General features: G+C 46.6%; 2 protein-coding genes across 6 annotated transcripts in view; one reads left to right on the top strand and one right to left on the bottom strand.

The window, feature by feature from the left end:
- The window catches only part of HABP2 (hyaluronan binding protein 2), a 29,594-nt gene extending 18,679 nt beyond the window's left edge, over positions 1 to 10,915 (top strand). Inside the window, exons 9-14 of the mRNA XM_023546702.2 lie at positions 1,236 to 1,333; positions 2,874 to 3,129; positions 4,407 to 4,549; positions 5,304 to 5,438; positions 7,879 to 8,024; positions 10,634 to 10,915. Coding sequence (XP_023402470.2) covers positions 1,236 to 1,333; positions 2,874 to 3,129; positions 4,407 to 4,549; positions 5,304 to 5,438; positions 7,879 to 8,024; positions 10,634 to 10,798 — 943 coding nt within the window. The 3' untranslated portion in view covers positions 10,799 to 10,915. The remainder of the gene's footprint in view (positions 1 to 1,235; positions 1,334 to 2,873; positions 3,130 to 4,406; positions 4,550 to 5,303; positions 5,439 to 7,878; positions 8,025 to 10,633) is intronic.
- Positions 10,916 to 11,010: 95 nt separating this feature from the next.
- The window catches only part of NRAP (nebulin related anchoring protein), a 78,183-nt gene continuing 72,702 nt past the window's right edge, over positions 11,011 to 16,491 (bottom strand). For all 5 annotated transcript variants that reach the window (XM_003408947.4, XM_023546699.2, XM_023546698.2 and 2 more), the window contains 4 exons: positions 15,429 to 15,536; positions 13,561 to 13,872; positions 12,291 to 12,422; positions 11,011 to 11,519 (listed from right to left, as the gene is read on the bottom strand). In XM_003408947.4, coding sequence (XP_003408995.2) covers positions 11,418 to 11,519; positions 12,291 to 12,422; positions 13,561 to 13,872; positions 15,429 to 15,536 — 654 coding nt within the window. In that variant the 3' untranslated portion in view covers positions 11,011 to 11,417. The remainder of the gene's footprint in view (positions 11,520 to 12,290; positions 12,423 to 13,560; positions 13,873 to 15,428; positions 15,537 to 16,491) is intronic.

Here is a 16,491-nt window from a genome sequence, read left to right as displayed (position 1 = left end):
AAAAAAAAATGTTCAGGTTTTCCCCAGTAAGAATAATGCCATCACTCTCCCTCTGGTGATGACTTTAGTTACCCTCTTCCTCTCCTGCTGCCTCCAGACCTCTCTGTTGTTCCCTCCCTCTATACTTGGGCTAATCCAGGTCAAGGGCATACATTATTTTTATATAAGGGATAGAGTTTCTTTGCATGGCTTTAAACTGGCTCCATTAACCAAATAGGATTTCTCTTGCACAAAACAGAGGTTACCTCCACTTTCACTCCCCTGAGTTGCTGGCTTCATGGAGCTGTTTTCAGAGTTGCCCGTTGGCAATGGCTCTCAAAGATTCCCATGTGTCTTAGTCATCTAGTGCTGCTGTAACAGAAATACCACAAGTGGATGGCTTTAACAGAGAGAAATTTATTCTCTCACAGCCTAGGAGGCTAGAAGTCTGAATTCAGGGCACCAGCTCCACGGGAAGTCTCTCTCTCTCTGTCAGTCCTGGGGGAAGGTCTTTGCCATTAATCTTGCCCTGGTCTAGGAACTTCTCAGCTGCAGGGACCCAGGGACCAAATGTCGCCCTCCACTCCTGGCTCTTCTTGCTTGATGGTAATGAGGTCCCTTTCCTCTCCGCTCAATTCTCTCTTTTATATCTTAAAAGAGATTGACTCAAGATACAACCTTAATACTGTAGATTGAATCTTGCCTTATTAATATAACTGCCTCTAATCCTGCCTGATTAACATCATAGAGGTTAGGATTTATGACACGCAAGATAATCACATCAGATCACAAAACAGTGAACAACCACACAATACTGGGAATCATGGCCTAGCCAAGTTGACACACATTTTGGGGGGACACAATTCAATTCCATGCATTCAATTCAATGTGTAAAATTAGAGGTTCAGGCAAAGTAGCCCCACTGTCAGCATGTTTCTGTGGATATTTCACTTTCCTGACAAAGAAGGGTCTTCAATAGGGATCTCATTTCTTTTCCTACACACTATCTAATATGTTCCATGAAACTGACACAGGCCTGTGCACTACTTCCTGGTCATTGGAATTCTCCTCTGGAAGTTTAAAGCTTTGCTGAAAAAAGTAGGACCACCCTTAGATCCCATGGCTTGCATGCCATGCTAACTAACCCTTTGGAGGATTCAATGGAATGTGGTTCCCAGCGGGAGTATAAGACTTCTGTGTCCTTTAATGAGAGCCAGTGGATGTGCCAAGCTTTGTCCCTGTTTTTGCTTTTTAAGGAATCCAGATGGAGATAAAAAGCCCTGGTGTTTCATCAAAGTTAACAATGCAAAGGTGAAATGGGAGTACTGTGACGTCTCGGCCTGCTCAGCCCTAGGTAAAGGCACGGATGCCTGGAGACCCAGGCGGTGGGGACCTTGAAGATCCATAGACAGATGTTCCTAGCAGGCACCCCTTCCCTCCCTCCCACCCCTGTTCTCCCACCACACCTGCTTTACCAATCCCCATCCTGGTGACAACCCAACTGCCTGAGTCCCTTGCTTCCCTCTCGGGGTGCTGAGTAGGCCTGGATACATTTGTAAACTCAGGCCAAGTGGCCCAACTATAAATTCATGTTTTCTAACTCCAAGTCAGTGCCCTCAGCAAATATCTATTGATCATTTGCTGTATGCCAGGCAGCCTGCCAGGCCCTGTGCAGACAACGATGGATAAATATTGGGTGGACCCCCACAACCACTCAAAATGCAACGTGGTCTGAATTGCAGCCTCACAGCTGGCTATCCTGGCCCACATCTCTACCCACACCTGGGAAGATGCACCCTCCTCACGTTAGCCAATGGGATTACCCTCCTAAATAGTTTCACTTCTGTGCCTTCACTTCTATGATCCCCTCTGTCTGTAATACTCCATTCAATATCCTCTCTTGTCCATAGCCAACAATTCATTGAAGCCCAGCTAAAATGTTGCCTACTCCAGGAAGTCTTCCCTCTTCTCTCAAATGCTGTGTAATCTCTTCTTCCTTATAACCCTCTTGGAAAGGGGCAGCACCCAGCCAGCACATATCACTCTCTCCTTTGTATTACAGTTATCTAAGCAAATATCTTAACTCCTTTACTCCACTTCATCTGAATATCCACTCCCTCTACACCTTAAAAAAAAAAAAAAAAAGGAGCTGGGGTGGCAAGGTGGTGAAAGCACTCCACTGTTAACTGAAAGGTGGGTGGTTTGAACCCACCAGCCACTCTGTATGAAAGATGTGGCAGTATGCGTCCATCAAGATTCACAGCCTCGGAAACCCTATGGGGCAGTTCTACTCTACCCTATCTAGTTGCTATGAGTTGGAATTGACTAGAAGGCAGTGGGTTTGGTTTGGGTTGGTGCAGTGGTTAAGCGCTCAACTGCTAACCAAAAGCTTAGTGGTTGGAACTTACCAGTGGTTTCATGGGAGAAAGATGTGGCAGTTGGCTTCCATAAGGTTTACAGCCTTGAAAACCCTATGGGGCAGTTCTACTCTGTCCTATAGGGCTGCTATGAGTTGGAATCGACTTGATGGCAATGGGTTTATACCTAAAAAGTACCCAGAATATGTGTGGATTCATTAATAGCTAAGCACATACCCAATGATGGATTTATATATTATGTATATATGTTCTAGGGGTAACACATTTTGACTCACTTTGAAATTAGGAAAAACCAACATCTTCATGGTTAATTGTACAGACTCACTTGTATTAATCAATCAACTCAATGAATATTAACTGTGTACCTACTACTTGCCCACCCTGTGTGTACCAGTGCAGGCTCTTAGCTCTGGACACTTGCTAAGCTGCTGGACTCAGAGTCACACTTCTGAGTAGGTCTTCCTGAGGAGCTAGAGAGAGGCTGAGTAGCTGTAACTGGTCTTTATTGCCCCACAGACATTGCCAGCACAGAGGGAAGCCCCACGGAACTCATGGCCAGCATCCAAGGGTTTGACTTCTGCGGGAGGACTGAGGTGGCAGAGAGGAAGGTCAAGAGGATCTACGGAGGCTTTAAGAGCACGGCGGGCAAGCACCCATGGCAGGCATCCCTGCAGACCTTGCTGCCACTCTCCCACTCCATGCCCCAGGGCCACTTCTGTGGGGGAGCGCTGATCCACCCCTGCTGGGTGCTCACTGCAGCCCACTGCACTGAGTAGGTCCACTGGGAATAGAGACTGGGGTGACTTGGATGGATGGGGGTGCCCTCCTACCCATCTGAGCAGCATCTCGGTAGTGCAGTCGGGATTAGGGCCCTGATCTAGCCCCAAGGGCCAAAGAACAGCTCCTTAAAACCAGATATGAAATAGCTACCAAGTCTAGAATGCTTGCCACATGCAAGGATTATGACATTTAATCCTCAAAATGACCAACTGGAAAACAAGCTGAGGGATGGCACAGGTTTTTTTTTTTTTTTTTTCTGTATTTTTAATTCCAGTATCCCCAGTGCCTAGAACAGGTCTTGGTACATAGCAATTGCTACATACCAAGTAAATATTCATTGAGTGAAAGAGGTTATTGTTATTCCCATCTCATAAATGAGGACCCTGAGCCTTGGAAAAGCTTATCACTGCCTAAAACCCATTGCCATCGAGTCAATTCCAACTCGTAGAGGCCCTATAGGACAAAGTAGAACTGCCCCATAAGGTTTCCAAGGAACAGCTGGTGGATTCAAACTGCTGATCTTTTGGTTAGCAGCCACACTCTGAAGCACTGCACCACCAAGGTTCCTTGCCTGAAGCCATGTGCAAAGTGAGAGAGTAGAAGTTTATCCCAGATCTACCTGCTTCCAAAGTCCATGCCCTTAATCTCTTGGGTCCTGCCCTGGACAAAGAAAATAACATGCTCTCCACAATCTGACGCCGTCACCATAAGCCTCCTGGGCCAGGCATCCTCCAGCCAGGTCTTCTGTGCACTTCAGGAGCAAGCACTTCTGGGCAGCATGAAGAATCCCTAAGCTCACAGTCAGGGCTGGTCCTATAAAGCCCAGGTCTTTTAGGTGACCTTGAAGGCCTTCCGGTCCACCCTGTTATTAAGCAAGTTCTTCTGGAGAAGATCCTCAGGAGAAGTCAATCATGCAATCATTAGCACCTACCAAGAGACTATAGAAGGTTTGTTTGAGACAGCACTTGGATTTCCTTTAGCTAGGCCCAGGAAGAAGGCAAGGGTGCTGGGAAAAGTGGGGATAAATGTTATGCTTACAGACTGCTTCCATTAGTAAAGCAAGAAAGCAGTTTCATTACACTATCTTACTTGGACCACACAGTGAAGTTCTGCCAGGGAGAAGACCATTACAGATGAGGAAGGTCAGGCTGCAGAAGGTTGGTGATTTGCCAAGGCCACAGATCTAGCTCACCGAGAGCAGAGCCAGGGTTTGGCTCCAGGGTCTCAAATCCCAGGGCTATTTCCTAACCATCTAATTTTCCCTTGCAGCATAAAAGCCAAACATCTGAAAGTGGTGCTAGGGGACCAGGACCTGATGAAGACAGAATTTCATGAGCAGAGATTTGGGGTGGAGAGGATCTTTAAGTACAGCCACTATAATGAAAGAGACGAGATTCCCCACAATGATATTGGCAAGTCTCTTCTCTGGCAAAGCTCCCATGGGTCTTATCCTAAGTGGATCTCTCTACTGAGGTTTGGTTTTAGGAGGTGCTCTCATAGTTTTGGTCTCTTGTAGACTCTGTAAGGTGGAGAATTTATTCCAGAGTTTTGTAGTTCTTAAAGGTGTGTGTTAGTATGGCGGATAAATGCCACAAGTTCTTAGATTGAGGAGAAGAGATGTTAACAACATTGTGTGGTGGAAAGAGCTTGGACTTGAATCCCAGCTCTGCCACTTACTAGGTAGGTTCACCTCCTTGAGCCTCAGTTCCCTCTTCCATAAAATGGGAATGCTGATGTCCAAGGCTCAGCTTCCTAAGTGTTAAATGACACAAAGTACATGTGACCCACGTAGCACCTGGTAGGTACCCAGGTGCAGAGGCAATATTATTCTTCAGCTACTTGCTACTCAGTTCTGTACTGTTTCTCCATTTATGGGGCCTCCCTCTCTCTCTTTCCTCAATAGCTTTTTTCTTCTCAGAGCCTGTTTTAAAAGATGGATTAGAAATTATTTCAAACTCAATTATTATTTCTTGATACTACTCTCAGCCCAAAGTTCTACTCTTCTCCAGGTAGGAGGTAAAGAAATGAAATGTCTGAGGAAGAAGGTTTTCAGGCATTGGGGGTGGGGCTTTGCCACAACCACCTTCCAGTCAAGAAGTTGATATTTCTTTGACAAGAGAGGGACATCAGTCACCTATTTCCCCTTTCTAAAATCTCTCCATGTAGCTTTGCTCAAGTTAAAGCCAGTAGATGGTCACTGTGCTCTGGAATCCAAGTATGTGAAGACGGTTTGTTTGCCTGATGGTCCCTTTCCCTCTGGGAGCGAATGCCATATCTCTGGCTGGGGTGTTACAGAAACAGGTGAGTCTAGCCATGTATCCTCCTGAGGCTGAGGTGAGCTATGTTAACCAGAGAAGAAAGGGTCAAACTCAATTGCCCTTCTGAACTCAAAAGTTTTCAAATGTATTATCAAAAGAAAGAATCTACCTCAACTTTCAAGTTCTAGTTTAAATCTCACTATTTCCAAGGAGTCCTCCCTGATATCCAAATCTGCCCCTGTTCTCTAGCCCTACATATTTGACCTTTATTAGGCATTGATCCTGCATCCATGGACACCTATATCCTGCCCTAAGTTTGGAAAGAACATGGATTTGGGAGTCGGACAGGCTTGAGTTAGATTCCTAGCTTTGTTGTTTAGACAACTGAGTTTTACCTTCCCAATAATCATACTTACCTCCTAGGTATGGAATCGTGATCATAGGAGATAGCAGAATCCTACAGAGATATTTATTAAATCAGCTCCCAGCGGGGAAGGGTCAAGTCTCATTCATCTTTTTCTCTCCCACAGTACTTTGTACAGAGCTCTACACATAATAGATGTTTTATAAAATTTTGTTAAATTGAACTGTTGTTTTATTTCTATGATTTGGTCTGATCTAAAAATAAGGTTACTTTTCTCACAGAACTGAAAACACTATGTCCTCCAATCCATATAAATTCAGAAGGGTATTTCAAATCTTCTCCAAATACTCAAAACACATTTCTCTTCTGCCTAAATCTTGTCCTTCACAATGGAAGGTAAGAATCACTTTAAATAGATCTATATTCATGAAGAAACTGGAATTTGATATATAAATTTGTCAGAAGGCTTTTGAGAAAAGAGACTTCTGGTTAATTGGATTCAAGGTCAACCAGAAAACCCTTTTTGTAGCTACTTTCACTTATAGTCAATCTAAGCCTTTTGCCTTCTATTCTGCTCCAGTATGGTAAGGTCATCACAACATTGTCTTAGATGTGAATCTTATGGGGCCTCGGGCAGAAGGATTTTGTCTTTCACAAATCAACCTCTAAGACTTCACGTTCAAAGTCAGTGGCATGTTTTGACTGAATTCATCACCTTAAGGAAAGCAGATGAGGCATTGGTGGTTCGGTAGTAGAATTCTGGCCCTCCACGCAGTAGACCTGGGTTCCATTCCCAGCCAATGCACCTCATTCACAGCCACCTCCCATCCGTCAGTAAAGCCTTGCATGTTGCTATGATGCTGAACAGGTTTCAGCAGAGCTTCCAGACTAAGACAGACTAGGAAGAAAGGCCTGGTGATCTAAATCAGCCAATGAAAACCCTATGGATCACAACAGTTTGGTCTGCAATCAATGGATCACGGGGATGGCACAGTCCCAGGCACTGTTTTGTTCTGTTGTGCATAGTATCAACATGAGATGGGGTTGGCTTGGTGGAAGCTAACAACAAAAACAAGTAGGGGAGAAAAAGCCTGCCCTGGGAAGTAGATGATCAGTTAGGATACTTCCTTCCATCCATCCGTCCATCCGTCCATCCGTCCATCCACCCATCCACCCACCCACCCACCCACCCATCCATCCATCCAGAATCTACTATGTGTCAGCCCTTCTGCTAGGCACAGGAGATTAAAAATTGTTAAGATACCATCCCTGACCACCAGGACCTCACGGTCTAGTTGGGGAGACACAAGTGATTCTCTCCATTTGGATAAGTGCAGTAATGCAGGCCTGATAGAGGCTGAAGAGAAAGAGCTCCTACACTGATTGATTAAAAGCTGGCCCCAGCCTTGGGCAATGAGCCTTCCCTGCCTATCTCCAGGAAAAACCTTTCCTTCCTGGCCTTCTCCTTACCACTTCTGACTCTTTTTTTTTTTTAACCAAGAAGTGTATTTTTTCTGAATAATATCTGTTTATATGAGAGTGTGTCTGGAAATAATTTTTCTATGTGGTAATCATTTTGTACTACATAGCTGCTCTTCTCATTTGAATAATTTTCTTTTTTTTAATAATATTTTATTGTGTTTTTGTTGGATGTTTCACAACAAATTAGGTCCCCATTTGACAATTTCAGAAACACTGGTAGCATAGTGGTTAAGAGCTATGGCTGCTAACCAAAAAGGTCAGCGGTTCGAATCCACCAGGCGTTCCTTGGAAACCATATGGGGCAGTTCTATTTTGTCCTATAGGGTTGCTATGAGTTGGAATCGACTCAGCGGCAACGGGTTTGGTTTGTTGACAATTTCTACACAAATTGTTTAGTGACATTAGTTGCATTTTTCACAATGTGTCAATGTGCCCTTTAACTGAGTTCTGATTGTTCTGTTTCTAGTACTCTAGCTTCCCTGCCCCCTCATCTTCTCATCTTTGCTTTGGAGTAATTCTTGACCTTTTGGTTTCAGAGAGATGGTTTTTTCATGAAGCACCATATTCCCGGATAATATCCTTCATTTTGCGAGCATCCTGACTCCCACACTGACACCCTCTTTTCTCTGCCCCACAGGGGAAGGGTCCCGCCAGCTCCTGGATGCCAAAATCAAGCTGATCACCAACACTTTGTGCAACTCCCACCAACTCTATGACAACATGATTGATGACAGCATGATCTGTGCTGGAAACCTTCAGAAGCCTGGGCAAGACACCTGCCAGGTCAGAAACTCCAGATCACACTTGGAGAAGAAGAGGCTGGCAGGATGTTACACAAGGCACAGAGGCTCCTTAGAGCAGCTAGGGTGGAAGCAGGCTCAGGTGCCCAGCTGCCATGTGAACCTGAATCCACATCAGTCCCCGGTGACTCAGCATAATAGCAATAGGGGCCATGTCACCAGCATTGCCTACTTTGATTCTCACAGCACGACAGTGAACTGGATGTCCTTAATGCCATTTTACAGATGCTTAGTGATGTTATCTTGGGTGGTAAGCGGTAGGGATGGAATTGGAACCCAGTCTGCTGGGCACCAAAGCCTTCTCCACTTTGCTCCACTGTGTCTAAATGCGAAGGTGGCATTTCTGGCCTCAGTGCTGGGCAGCAAGATTGAAAACTCTCAATAAACAGGGAACTGTCAAAAGACCAGTGGCTAGAAAGAGGAGATGAGAGGACTAGAGGATTCATAATAATAACTGTTAATCATTAGGATGTAAGGGTGTATGCGTGTGTGTGTGTGTGTGTATGAGAGAGAGAGAGAGAGATTGATTTAGCCCTAGCAAACTAAGTACCCATGTCCTCTCTGAGTTATCTGTGGCCACAGCCAGCCTAGGGCCTGCCTGACATCCCCCTAGTCCCAGACTTCTGGGAACCCTGAGCTGCTGGGGCCAGTGGTGACTCAAAGAGAAGCTGTTGGGCAGGGAGTTGGTGGTGGCTCCATCATAACTGGTGCTAAAATGACCTCGGGCACTCTGCCCCAAGTAGAAGGCCACACCCCATGATCCCTCTCTCAGATGGGGTCATATCACACAAGAAACTCCCTTTTCAGATTCCAAGAAATGCCTCGATTCAGAATTTATCTCGTCTTCATAAACCGTACAACTGTGTTGGAAAGCCCTGCACGACACATTCAAATTCTAGATCATTGATGGACCCTCCCTGCAAAGGGACCCAACAATGATTTTCTAGGCTCAAGCTCCTCTTTGGGATGAGAAATCACAGTCACTCCAGTGTCTGTAACTCTACGGGGATCCCCTATCCATTCCCAAGGGGCCACGGATATCCATATCCTCAATGGAGGGACATGGGGAGATGGGTGTAACTTGCCCCAACCCCCTGCAAGATGAGTCAGATGAGATCATTCAGTTTCCTAGATAATTCAAGGGCCTTACTTGCAGGCTTTGGAAACAGACTGCCATGGGTTTGAAACCTGGCTCTGATTCTTTATCAAATCACTTGACCTTTATCAAATCACTAAAGTAATTCCCCAATCTCAGGTGCCCAATCTGTAAAATTTAAATAGTATATCCACAAGGTCCTAAGGTTATGGCTAAGATTAAAAGAGATAATTTACTAAAATAAGCTCTCAGCTGTAGCGTTAAAGTAGTATTAAGTGCTCAATATGAGTCGGAATCAACTTGATGGCACTGGGTTGGTTTAAGTGCTCAGTACTTATCATCATCTTCCTCACCATCACCTTCCTTGCCACTTTAATTGAGGGCTTAATATGAGTCAGACCCTGTTCTATGTGTTTTACAGACATTAACCCTCATAAGAACCCTATGGGGGCTGGGTGGTCTATTGCTACCCACTGCTTACAATTTATGAAACTAAGGCCCAAGGGCACACAGCTAGCAGGTGGTAGAGCCTGGTTTAGAATTCAGATGATTTAACCCCGTGGATTGTGCTTGAATGTGTAGGCCAGGCTGCCCCTGAGTCTCCATCCTCCTCACCCTCCTCATCCTGTTCGCCCTGGAAGGCTCTATCCAGGTGGAATACCACCTCACAGGTTGGCTGCCCAAATAAGAAAGTAGAGGGCCCCTGAGAATTCGCAATAGTAATATTTGAAATAGCAACAATGTTAGACTCAAACATGCGAGCGATCATGAGGACGACCGAGTAGCAGGCAACATTTCACCCTGTTGTACAGTCAGCCTTCCGTATCTAGGGTTCCGTATCTGTGGATTCAACCAACCGAGGGTTGAAAATGTTAAAAAAAAAAAAAAAAAAAAAAGACTTTTTTCTTGTCATTATTCCCTAACCAATACAGTATAACAACTATTTGCATAGTATTTACATTGTATTAGGCGTTATAAGAAATCTAGCGATGATTTAAAGTATATAGGAGGATGTGTGTAGGTTATATGCAAATACCACATTTTATATAAGAGACTTGAGCATCCTCAGATTTTGGTATCTACGGGGATCCTGGAACCAAGCCCCTGCAGATACCAAGGGATGACTGTACATAAGGTCTCCATGAGTTGGAGCTTACTAGACGGCAACTGTTATCTATCATTTATCTATCATCTATCATCTATATATCTATCTAAGAGTCAGAAGGTAGGATTGTGGGGGCTGTCCAGACCCATGGCACTGTGCCACGGCCCTGTGTCATCTCTGCCAAACCCTTACTCACTCAGTTACACAGGATGGTATTTGTACCTCTTCCCTGAGAGCCCTGGGTCATATGAGGGAGAGGAAGAGTCCTGTCATTGCTTTCCAGCTGTCTGGCGATTCCATCTCATCACACCTGGCATCCCCCTCAAGGGCAGTAGGAGCCTCTTCGAATACATTCTGCTTCACGTGGCTGAATGCATGCCTTTTTCCATAGGGAGACTCCGGAGGTCCTCTGACCTGTGAGAAGGATGGCACCTACTACGTTTATGGGCTAGTGAGCTGGGGCCTGGAATGCGGAAAGAAGCCAGGAGTCTACACCCAAGTGACCAAGTTCCTGAGTTGGATCAAAGCCACCATCCAAAGAGAGGCTGCCTTCTAAGGTGCTGTCTTCCGAACTTTAGAGCCCATCCTCCTTAGCACCCAGACAAGGCAGGCTGCAGTAGGCAGCAATGGACCCTTGGAGCCTCCTGGAGACCACGTAGCGGAGTATCCGTAGGTCTAAGTGGAGACAACTGCTATCCAGCCCAGGCTTTCTGGATCAGCATTGCTACCATTTCACAGGCTCCTCCTATCCCCCTGGGGAACCCAAGGAATAACGGAATCAACCTGAAATGTATCATGTTTGATTCCCTTCCCACAATTGTTCTTCTAGAAAATCAGTGTTCACAGAAACTGGCTGCATCTTGAACATTTGTGGACATGGAATTACAGAACACCCAGCTCCAATGGGAATTGCCTGTACACCTTTATTCCTTTATCCCAGACACACGAGCAACTCAACAGAACCAGTCAGCCACTGCTAGGTACTAGATAAGGACCAAAAATATACTACATTCTCCATTTGCTTTCATAGTGTCATTGTTTTAACCGAGGCAGAGTGGGACGGTCACGCGTGCCGTTTTACAGCTTGCCAACACTGAAGCCAGGTAAAGCTCGTCTCTGGGGGCAAACACCCTCTCCAGCTTCTCTCCTCAGACTCTTGGGTGGGTGTCGCCAGCTCAGTACAGAGCCTTCCTCTTTTTGACATGCAGAATCTCAGTGGCATCGGGGTTCACGTCTTCCCGTTGATGATCACCAGCGTCCACAGCCTCTGGCCCCCGCTGCAGAGAGCAAACACAACCTCCCTGAGTGAAAACCAAGCTCCCTCCCTGCTCCTCTAGAACAACTGTCTGAGAGGCCTCCTAGTTGTTGTTGTTAGTTGCTGTCAAGTCCATTCCGGCTCACGTCTGCAGAGTAGAATGCTCCATAGGGTTTTCAAGGCTGTGTGTGACCTTTCAGAAGCAGTTTACCAGGCCTGTTTTTAGGTGGGTTTGAATTGCCAACATTTTTTTTTGAATTGCCAACATTTCGGCTAGTAGTCCACCACCCAGGGTCTCCAGGAGCATTTAAAATGTTCACCCTTCCTGTCCCCTCCCCCACCCTCCTTCCAAGAGAAAGGATCCTCAAGGCAAGCATGAGAAAGCAGCAAAGCCAGTCTCGCATTTAGACGTGGTGTCTTTTTTCCGGAACAAAGTCAGGTTCAAAACCCCGACTTTTGCAGCCAGCAAGTCCCTGACCTTTTCCGCGCATGTAACGAGCAAGCAGTCATCACAGCCCGGCCGCCCTGGCCCCAGATTGATGTAGCCTCCGCAGGTTTATCTCTGCAGAACTAATGGCTGTGACTTCAGAGAAAACCCTGCAGGAAGTTTAACCCGCATGTCATCTGCCTGGTCATCTCAGACCCATGAAATTAGGCGCCCTGCTTGAGCTGCATTTCACACTTCTTTAGAGCCAGCTGACCTTTGGCCAAGAATAAACTTTGAAAAGAAACAATGGGTTTGCCTTTCCCCATGGCCTTGCAGGCTGGGGCTGAGTTTGCAGCTTATACTCACATAAGCGCCCCGGAGAGCGAGGCCCCTGGCATTGGCCAGTTCTGCAGCCCGCCGAGCCATCTCCACTTTGTAGGAGCCAGGAGGGGTCCAGCCGACACCTCTGGTCAGGTTCAAGTCCGATTTGTACTTGACCTTCAGGGAAGGAGGAAAGCAAGAAGACTAGGTCAGCAGGGCTTGGGGTGGTTTGGCCACGGAGAGGATAGGATAAAAAAGGCAGCTGTGAGATGGAGAATATGCTGTTGTTAGTAAAGGCCAGACAAGGGGAGCAAATTCATCTCAAGCAGGAGGTGCCTGGCATGGTGGGCTCAATGTGTTGTAAACCAGGCCGGTGTGTTGCTGTCTCTTGCATCTTGCATCTCGCCATTCAAATAATGTGAGCTGCAATGGGGGTGGGGAGTGGAGTGGGGGGGAGGGGGCGGTGGGAAGGGAACTGGCCATGGAGTCAGAAGACCTGGTTCAAGTCCAAGCTGCTACCTTAACTTGTCTGTGGCCTTGCGGAAGTAACTTCCCTTCTCTGGATTTGAATTTCCTCCAAGGAAAAATGCAAAGGGTGGCTTAGGTAACTACTAAGATCCCTTAGAAATAGCACAGCATTCTGATCAAGAGCTTGGGCTCTCACATCAAGTCAAGTGGTGTTCACATCCCAGATCTGACACTTATTTGCTGTGTGATCTTGAGTAAGTTACTTAACCTCTCTGAGCCTGTTTTCTCATCTGTCAAATGGGACAGTATGGGGTTCATTTTGAGGGCTACATGGCACGTTACTTATAAAGCATTTGGCATACAGCCTGGACGTGATAAATGGTTGTTTTTGTTGTGTTTCGTTCAGTCAATCCTGACTCATAATGACTCTATTAGACACAGTAGAACTGCCCCATAGGTTTTCCTAGGCTGTAATCTTTACAGGAGCAGATCGACAGGTCTTTTCTCCTGTAGAGCAGCTGGTGGGTTTGAACCACCGACTTCTCATTTTAACAGCCAAGCACTCAACACTGCACACCAGGGTTCCTTTGACAAATGGTTGTCGTTGCTAGGTGCCATCAAATCGGTCCTGACTCATAACGACCTTATATACAACAGAAGGAAATACGGCTCGATGCCGTGCCTACAAAATACAGTCACTGTTAATATTACATGTGGCACTAAAGTGTTAGGTGTCCTGGATTCTATCTCAGATAGAGTCTCGGGGGTGTAGAGCGAGGAATTACGGCCACCCCTTATAAAGAGGCACCAGGGGAAGGGCCTCGCCAAGGCAGGCGAAGGCACTCACGTCGCTCTGCAGCTGCTGAGCCTTCTGCACGTGCTTCAGGCCCAGCTGCCGCGGGTCACAGGTGGGCTGGGGCAGAGGCTGCCTGTAGTGCACGTCACTGGCCAGCTGCTGGCTCCGCTTGGCTTGGAGGAGGCCGGGCTGGTCTGCACGGCTGTGGAACTGGGACCGGGTCTTGGCAAAGTCCTTCTTGTACTCGTTGTCACTCTGGAGTTTGCCGACGCTGAGGACGTGCCTCGTCCTTGGGTCATCGTTGACGCTGCAATACCCAATCTGTAGGCCCCGCTCCCGAAGGAAGGCCTCCTTATACCGGAACTGCAGGTCAGAGGAACAGATAGGTCATGGACGCGCCTCCCTTCCCCCCCCCCCCACACATGGGCTTCTCAGCAGGAAGTCCAACAGCAGGATAAGGGCACAGGCTTTAGATTCTAGTAGGCCTGGGATCTGCACTGGTTCTGCTACCTTCTAGCTGTGTGGCCTGGGGCCAGTTACTGAATCTCTCTGAACCTCTGATTCCCCATCTGTTAAAATGGAAGAATTAATCTCCACCCCATGCGGATGTTAAGAGGATTCAATGAGATGGGGGCTGAGTGTAGTGTCTGGCATGGGTTTGTGTCCACTGAAAGGCTTGTTGTTGTTACGTGCTGTTGAGTCACTTCTGACTCATAGCTACCCTTGTGTACAACAGAATGAAATACCGGCTGGTTCTGCACCATCCTCATATTGAGCCCATTGTTGCAGCCACTGAGTCAATCCATCTCCTTGAGGGTCTTCTTCTTTCTTGCTGACCCTCCACTTTACTAAGCATGATGTCCTTCTCCAGGGACTGGTCCGTCCTTATGACATGTCTGAAGTACGTGAGACGGATGGTAGCTACTGGTATTGCTGCTATTCTGATACTCCAATTGGAAGGGACATGTGTCTATTCCACTGCAGCCCTCTTCCCTTGATTCTTCCAGCTTTCAAGAACCTAGCCCAGTGCTCCTCAACTATCTGTAGTGAAGGACCAGTTTCATTTTGTTTTGCTTTTTAAATTTCCAAGCTGTCAAAGACCAAAGCAGGTCCAGCAACATGTGCCTAGTATATAGCAGTACCATGCATGTTTGAGAACACTCAACTGGCCTTTACCCTGTTCGACAAGATGAATCCACCCATCACAAGCTTGGATGTCACAATGTCAAGTTGCTAAAAATGTTTCTAAATGTTTGCTCTCTATTTCTGTACTTATCTCATCATGGACTGCTAGCAGACGGTTTACAGATGTGCACAGACCTAGAGTTGAGGGGCACTTACTTAGTCAATGATAGCTCCCTCTTGGATAATAAGTGCTTCCATATTCGAACACCTGCTATGTACACGTGCTGCATATCATTTCGTTTCCATACCTACCTCAACCCCTGGAGACAAGTATTAGGTCCCTGTTTCATAGATACAGAAACTTGAGTTCAGAGAATTTATTTCACTCACCTAAAACCACACAGCCAGTTCCTAAGTGACCAAGCTGGGATGTGAACTCCAGTCAATCTAGGGCAAAACCCCAGCCTCTTGCTTTTCTGCCACACTACGTTTCAGCTAAAAAAAAGTCCACTTATTGCAAAACAACAAACCAACACCTGTTCATTGATTTCTAGGTACACATATACCAACTTCTAAAAGTGCCTCTTTTAATACAACTTTCCCCAATCTTGAATTTCTGACTAAAATCCTAGATATTAAGGCCTTTTTTTTTTTTTTTTTTTAACATTTGGTATATACGTTCAGTTTTGGTGCAGAGGGAATCTTGATGGAATCCTGGTGGTCTGCCTTTCAACAGGACTGGAAAAAACACAGCAAAACCTATCGGTAACCTAGGGGGAGACATGGGGTCTTACATCGCTGGCGATCTCTCTGGATGCACGGGCTGTCTGGAATGGGATGGCATCCAGCCTGAAGTCATAGCCACCAGCCCGAGTCTGCTCCCAAGAGTTTCTGTAGACTTTCTAGATTGGGAAAACAAAGAAAGAAGTAAGCAGAGAGTGAATAGCTCTACTACTTTGCATATGGTTGGTTCTCAGCAGAAGAGGTTGCTAAACACTTACCCTCTACCTTTTTGGTTGCCAGGATGGCAGAGCCCAGGGTCCCAGGGCCACCCTGGGGACCGCCCAGCTCCAGAATTGGTGACCGTGGCCATGGAGGCATCAGCAGGTTTTCTCTGAGCCCCCAACATCAGCATTAGTCCCCGCTCTTGTGGTTTGTGGGGCAGACTCATTTGCTACATCCCGTTGGTATCAGAAGGACCCTTCTACTCCTGTCTTTCTGTTCCCTTTCAGTGCCTCAGGCTTGCAGCTGCTAGCTGCCAGAGTTCAGCGTTCAAGAACCTTGTTTCTCCCTACAAGGTCCTCCTCAGCCCTGTTCCTTGGGTCTGGAACTCCTGTGTTTGGCAGCTCCACGGACTTCCTGGGAGCCCCCTCAGCCTGGCTTCAAGGTCATGCCCCACACTATCACTATGAGGCATGCCGCGTCTCATATGCACCCCTGGTGCCTGGACTAAGGGAAGGGCCTTCACCTGAATGGGATTTATTGTCAAAATTCTGGCCGAGTACCTGACCCATGCATTTCATATCTTCCTCTTTCATTTTTTCCCTTTTCAAGTTGTTCTCACACACCCTCTGGGTATCTGTAATCATATCCTCTTAGTCCTCAGGTAGACCCGCATCACTGAGAGAAGCATCAAAATCTTCTGTGCCTTCATGTAGCTAATACTTTTTTTTTCAAGATAAGGGAATGGCTCCATGAAAGGCGACATCTGGAGAGCCCAGTGGAAGGCTGTTCTTTATTCTGCGGCAGAGACGGGAGACGGCAGGGGAGAGGCAGCCAGACCACATTACCAGGGGATAACAAAGTGAGAGACCCCAGACTGTGCTGATCTTTCACTCATTCCATGGGCTGCAGCAG

The sequence above is a fragment of the Loxodonta africana genome, chromosome 16 (genome assembly GCF_030014295.1).
Source record: "Loxodonta africana isolate mLoxAfr1 chromosome 16, mLoxAfr1.hap2, whole genome shotgun sequence".
NCBI lineage: Eukaryota > Metazoa > Chordata > Mammalia > Proboscidea > Elephantidae > Loxodonta > Loxodonta africana.
Note: the sequence above shows the minus strand (reverse complement) of the source record. Positions and strands in the feature narration are given on the sequence as shown.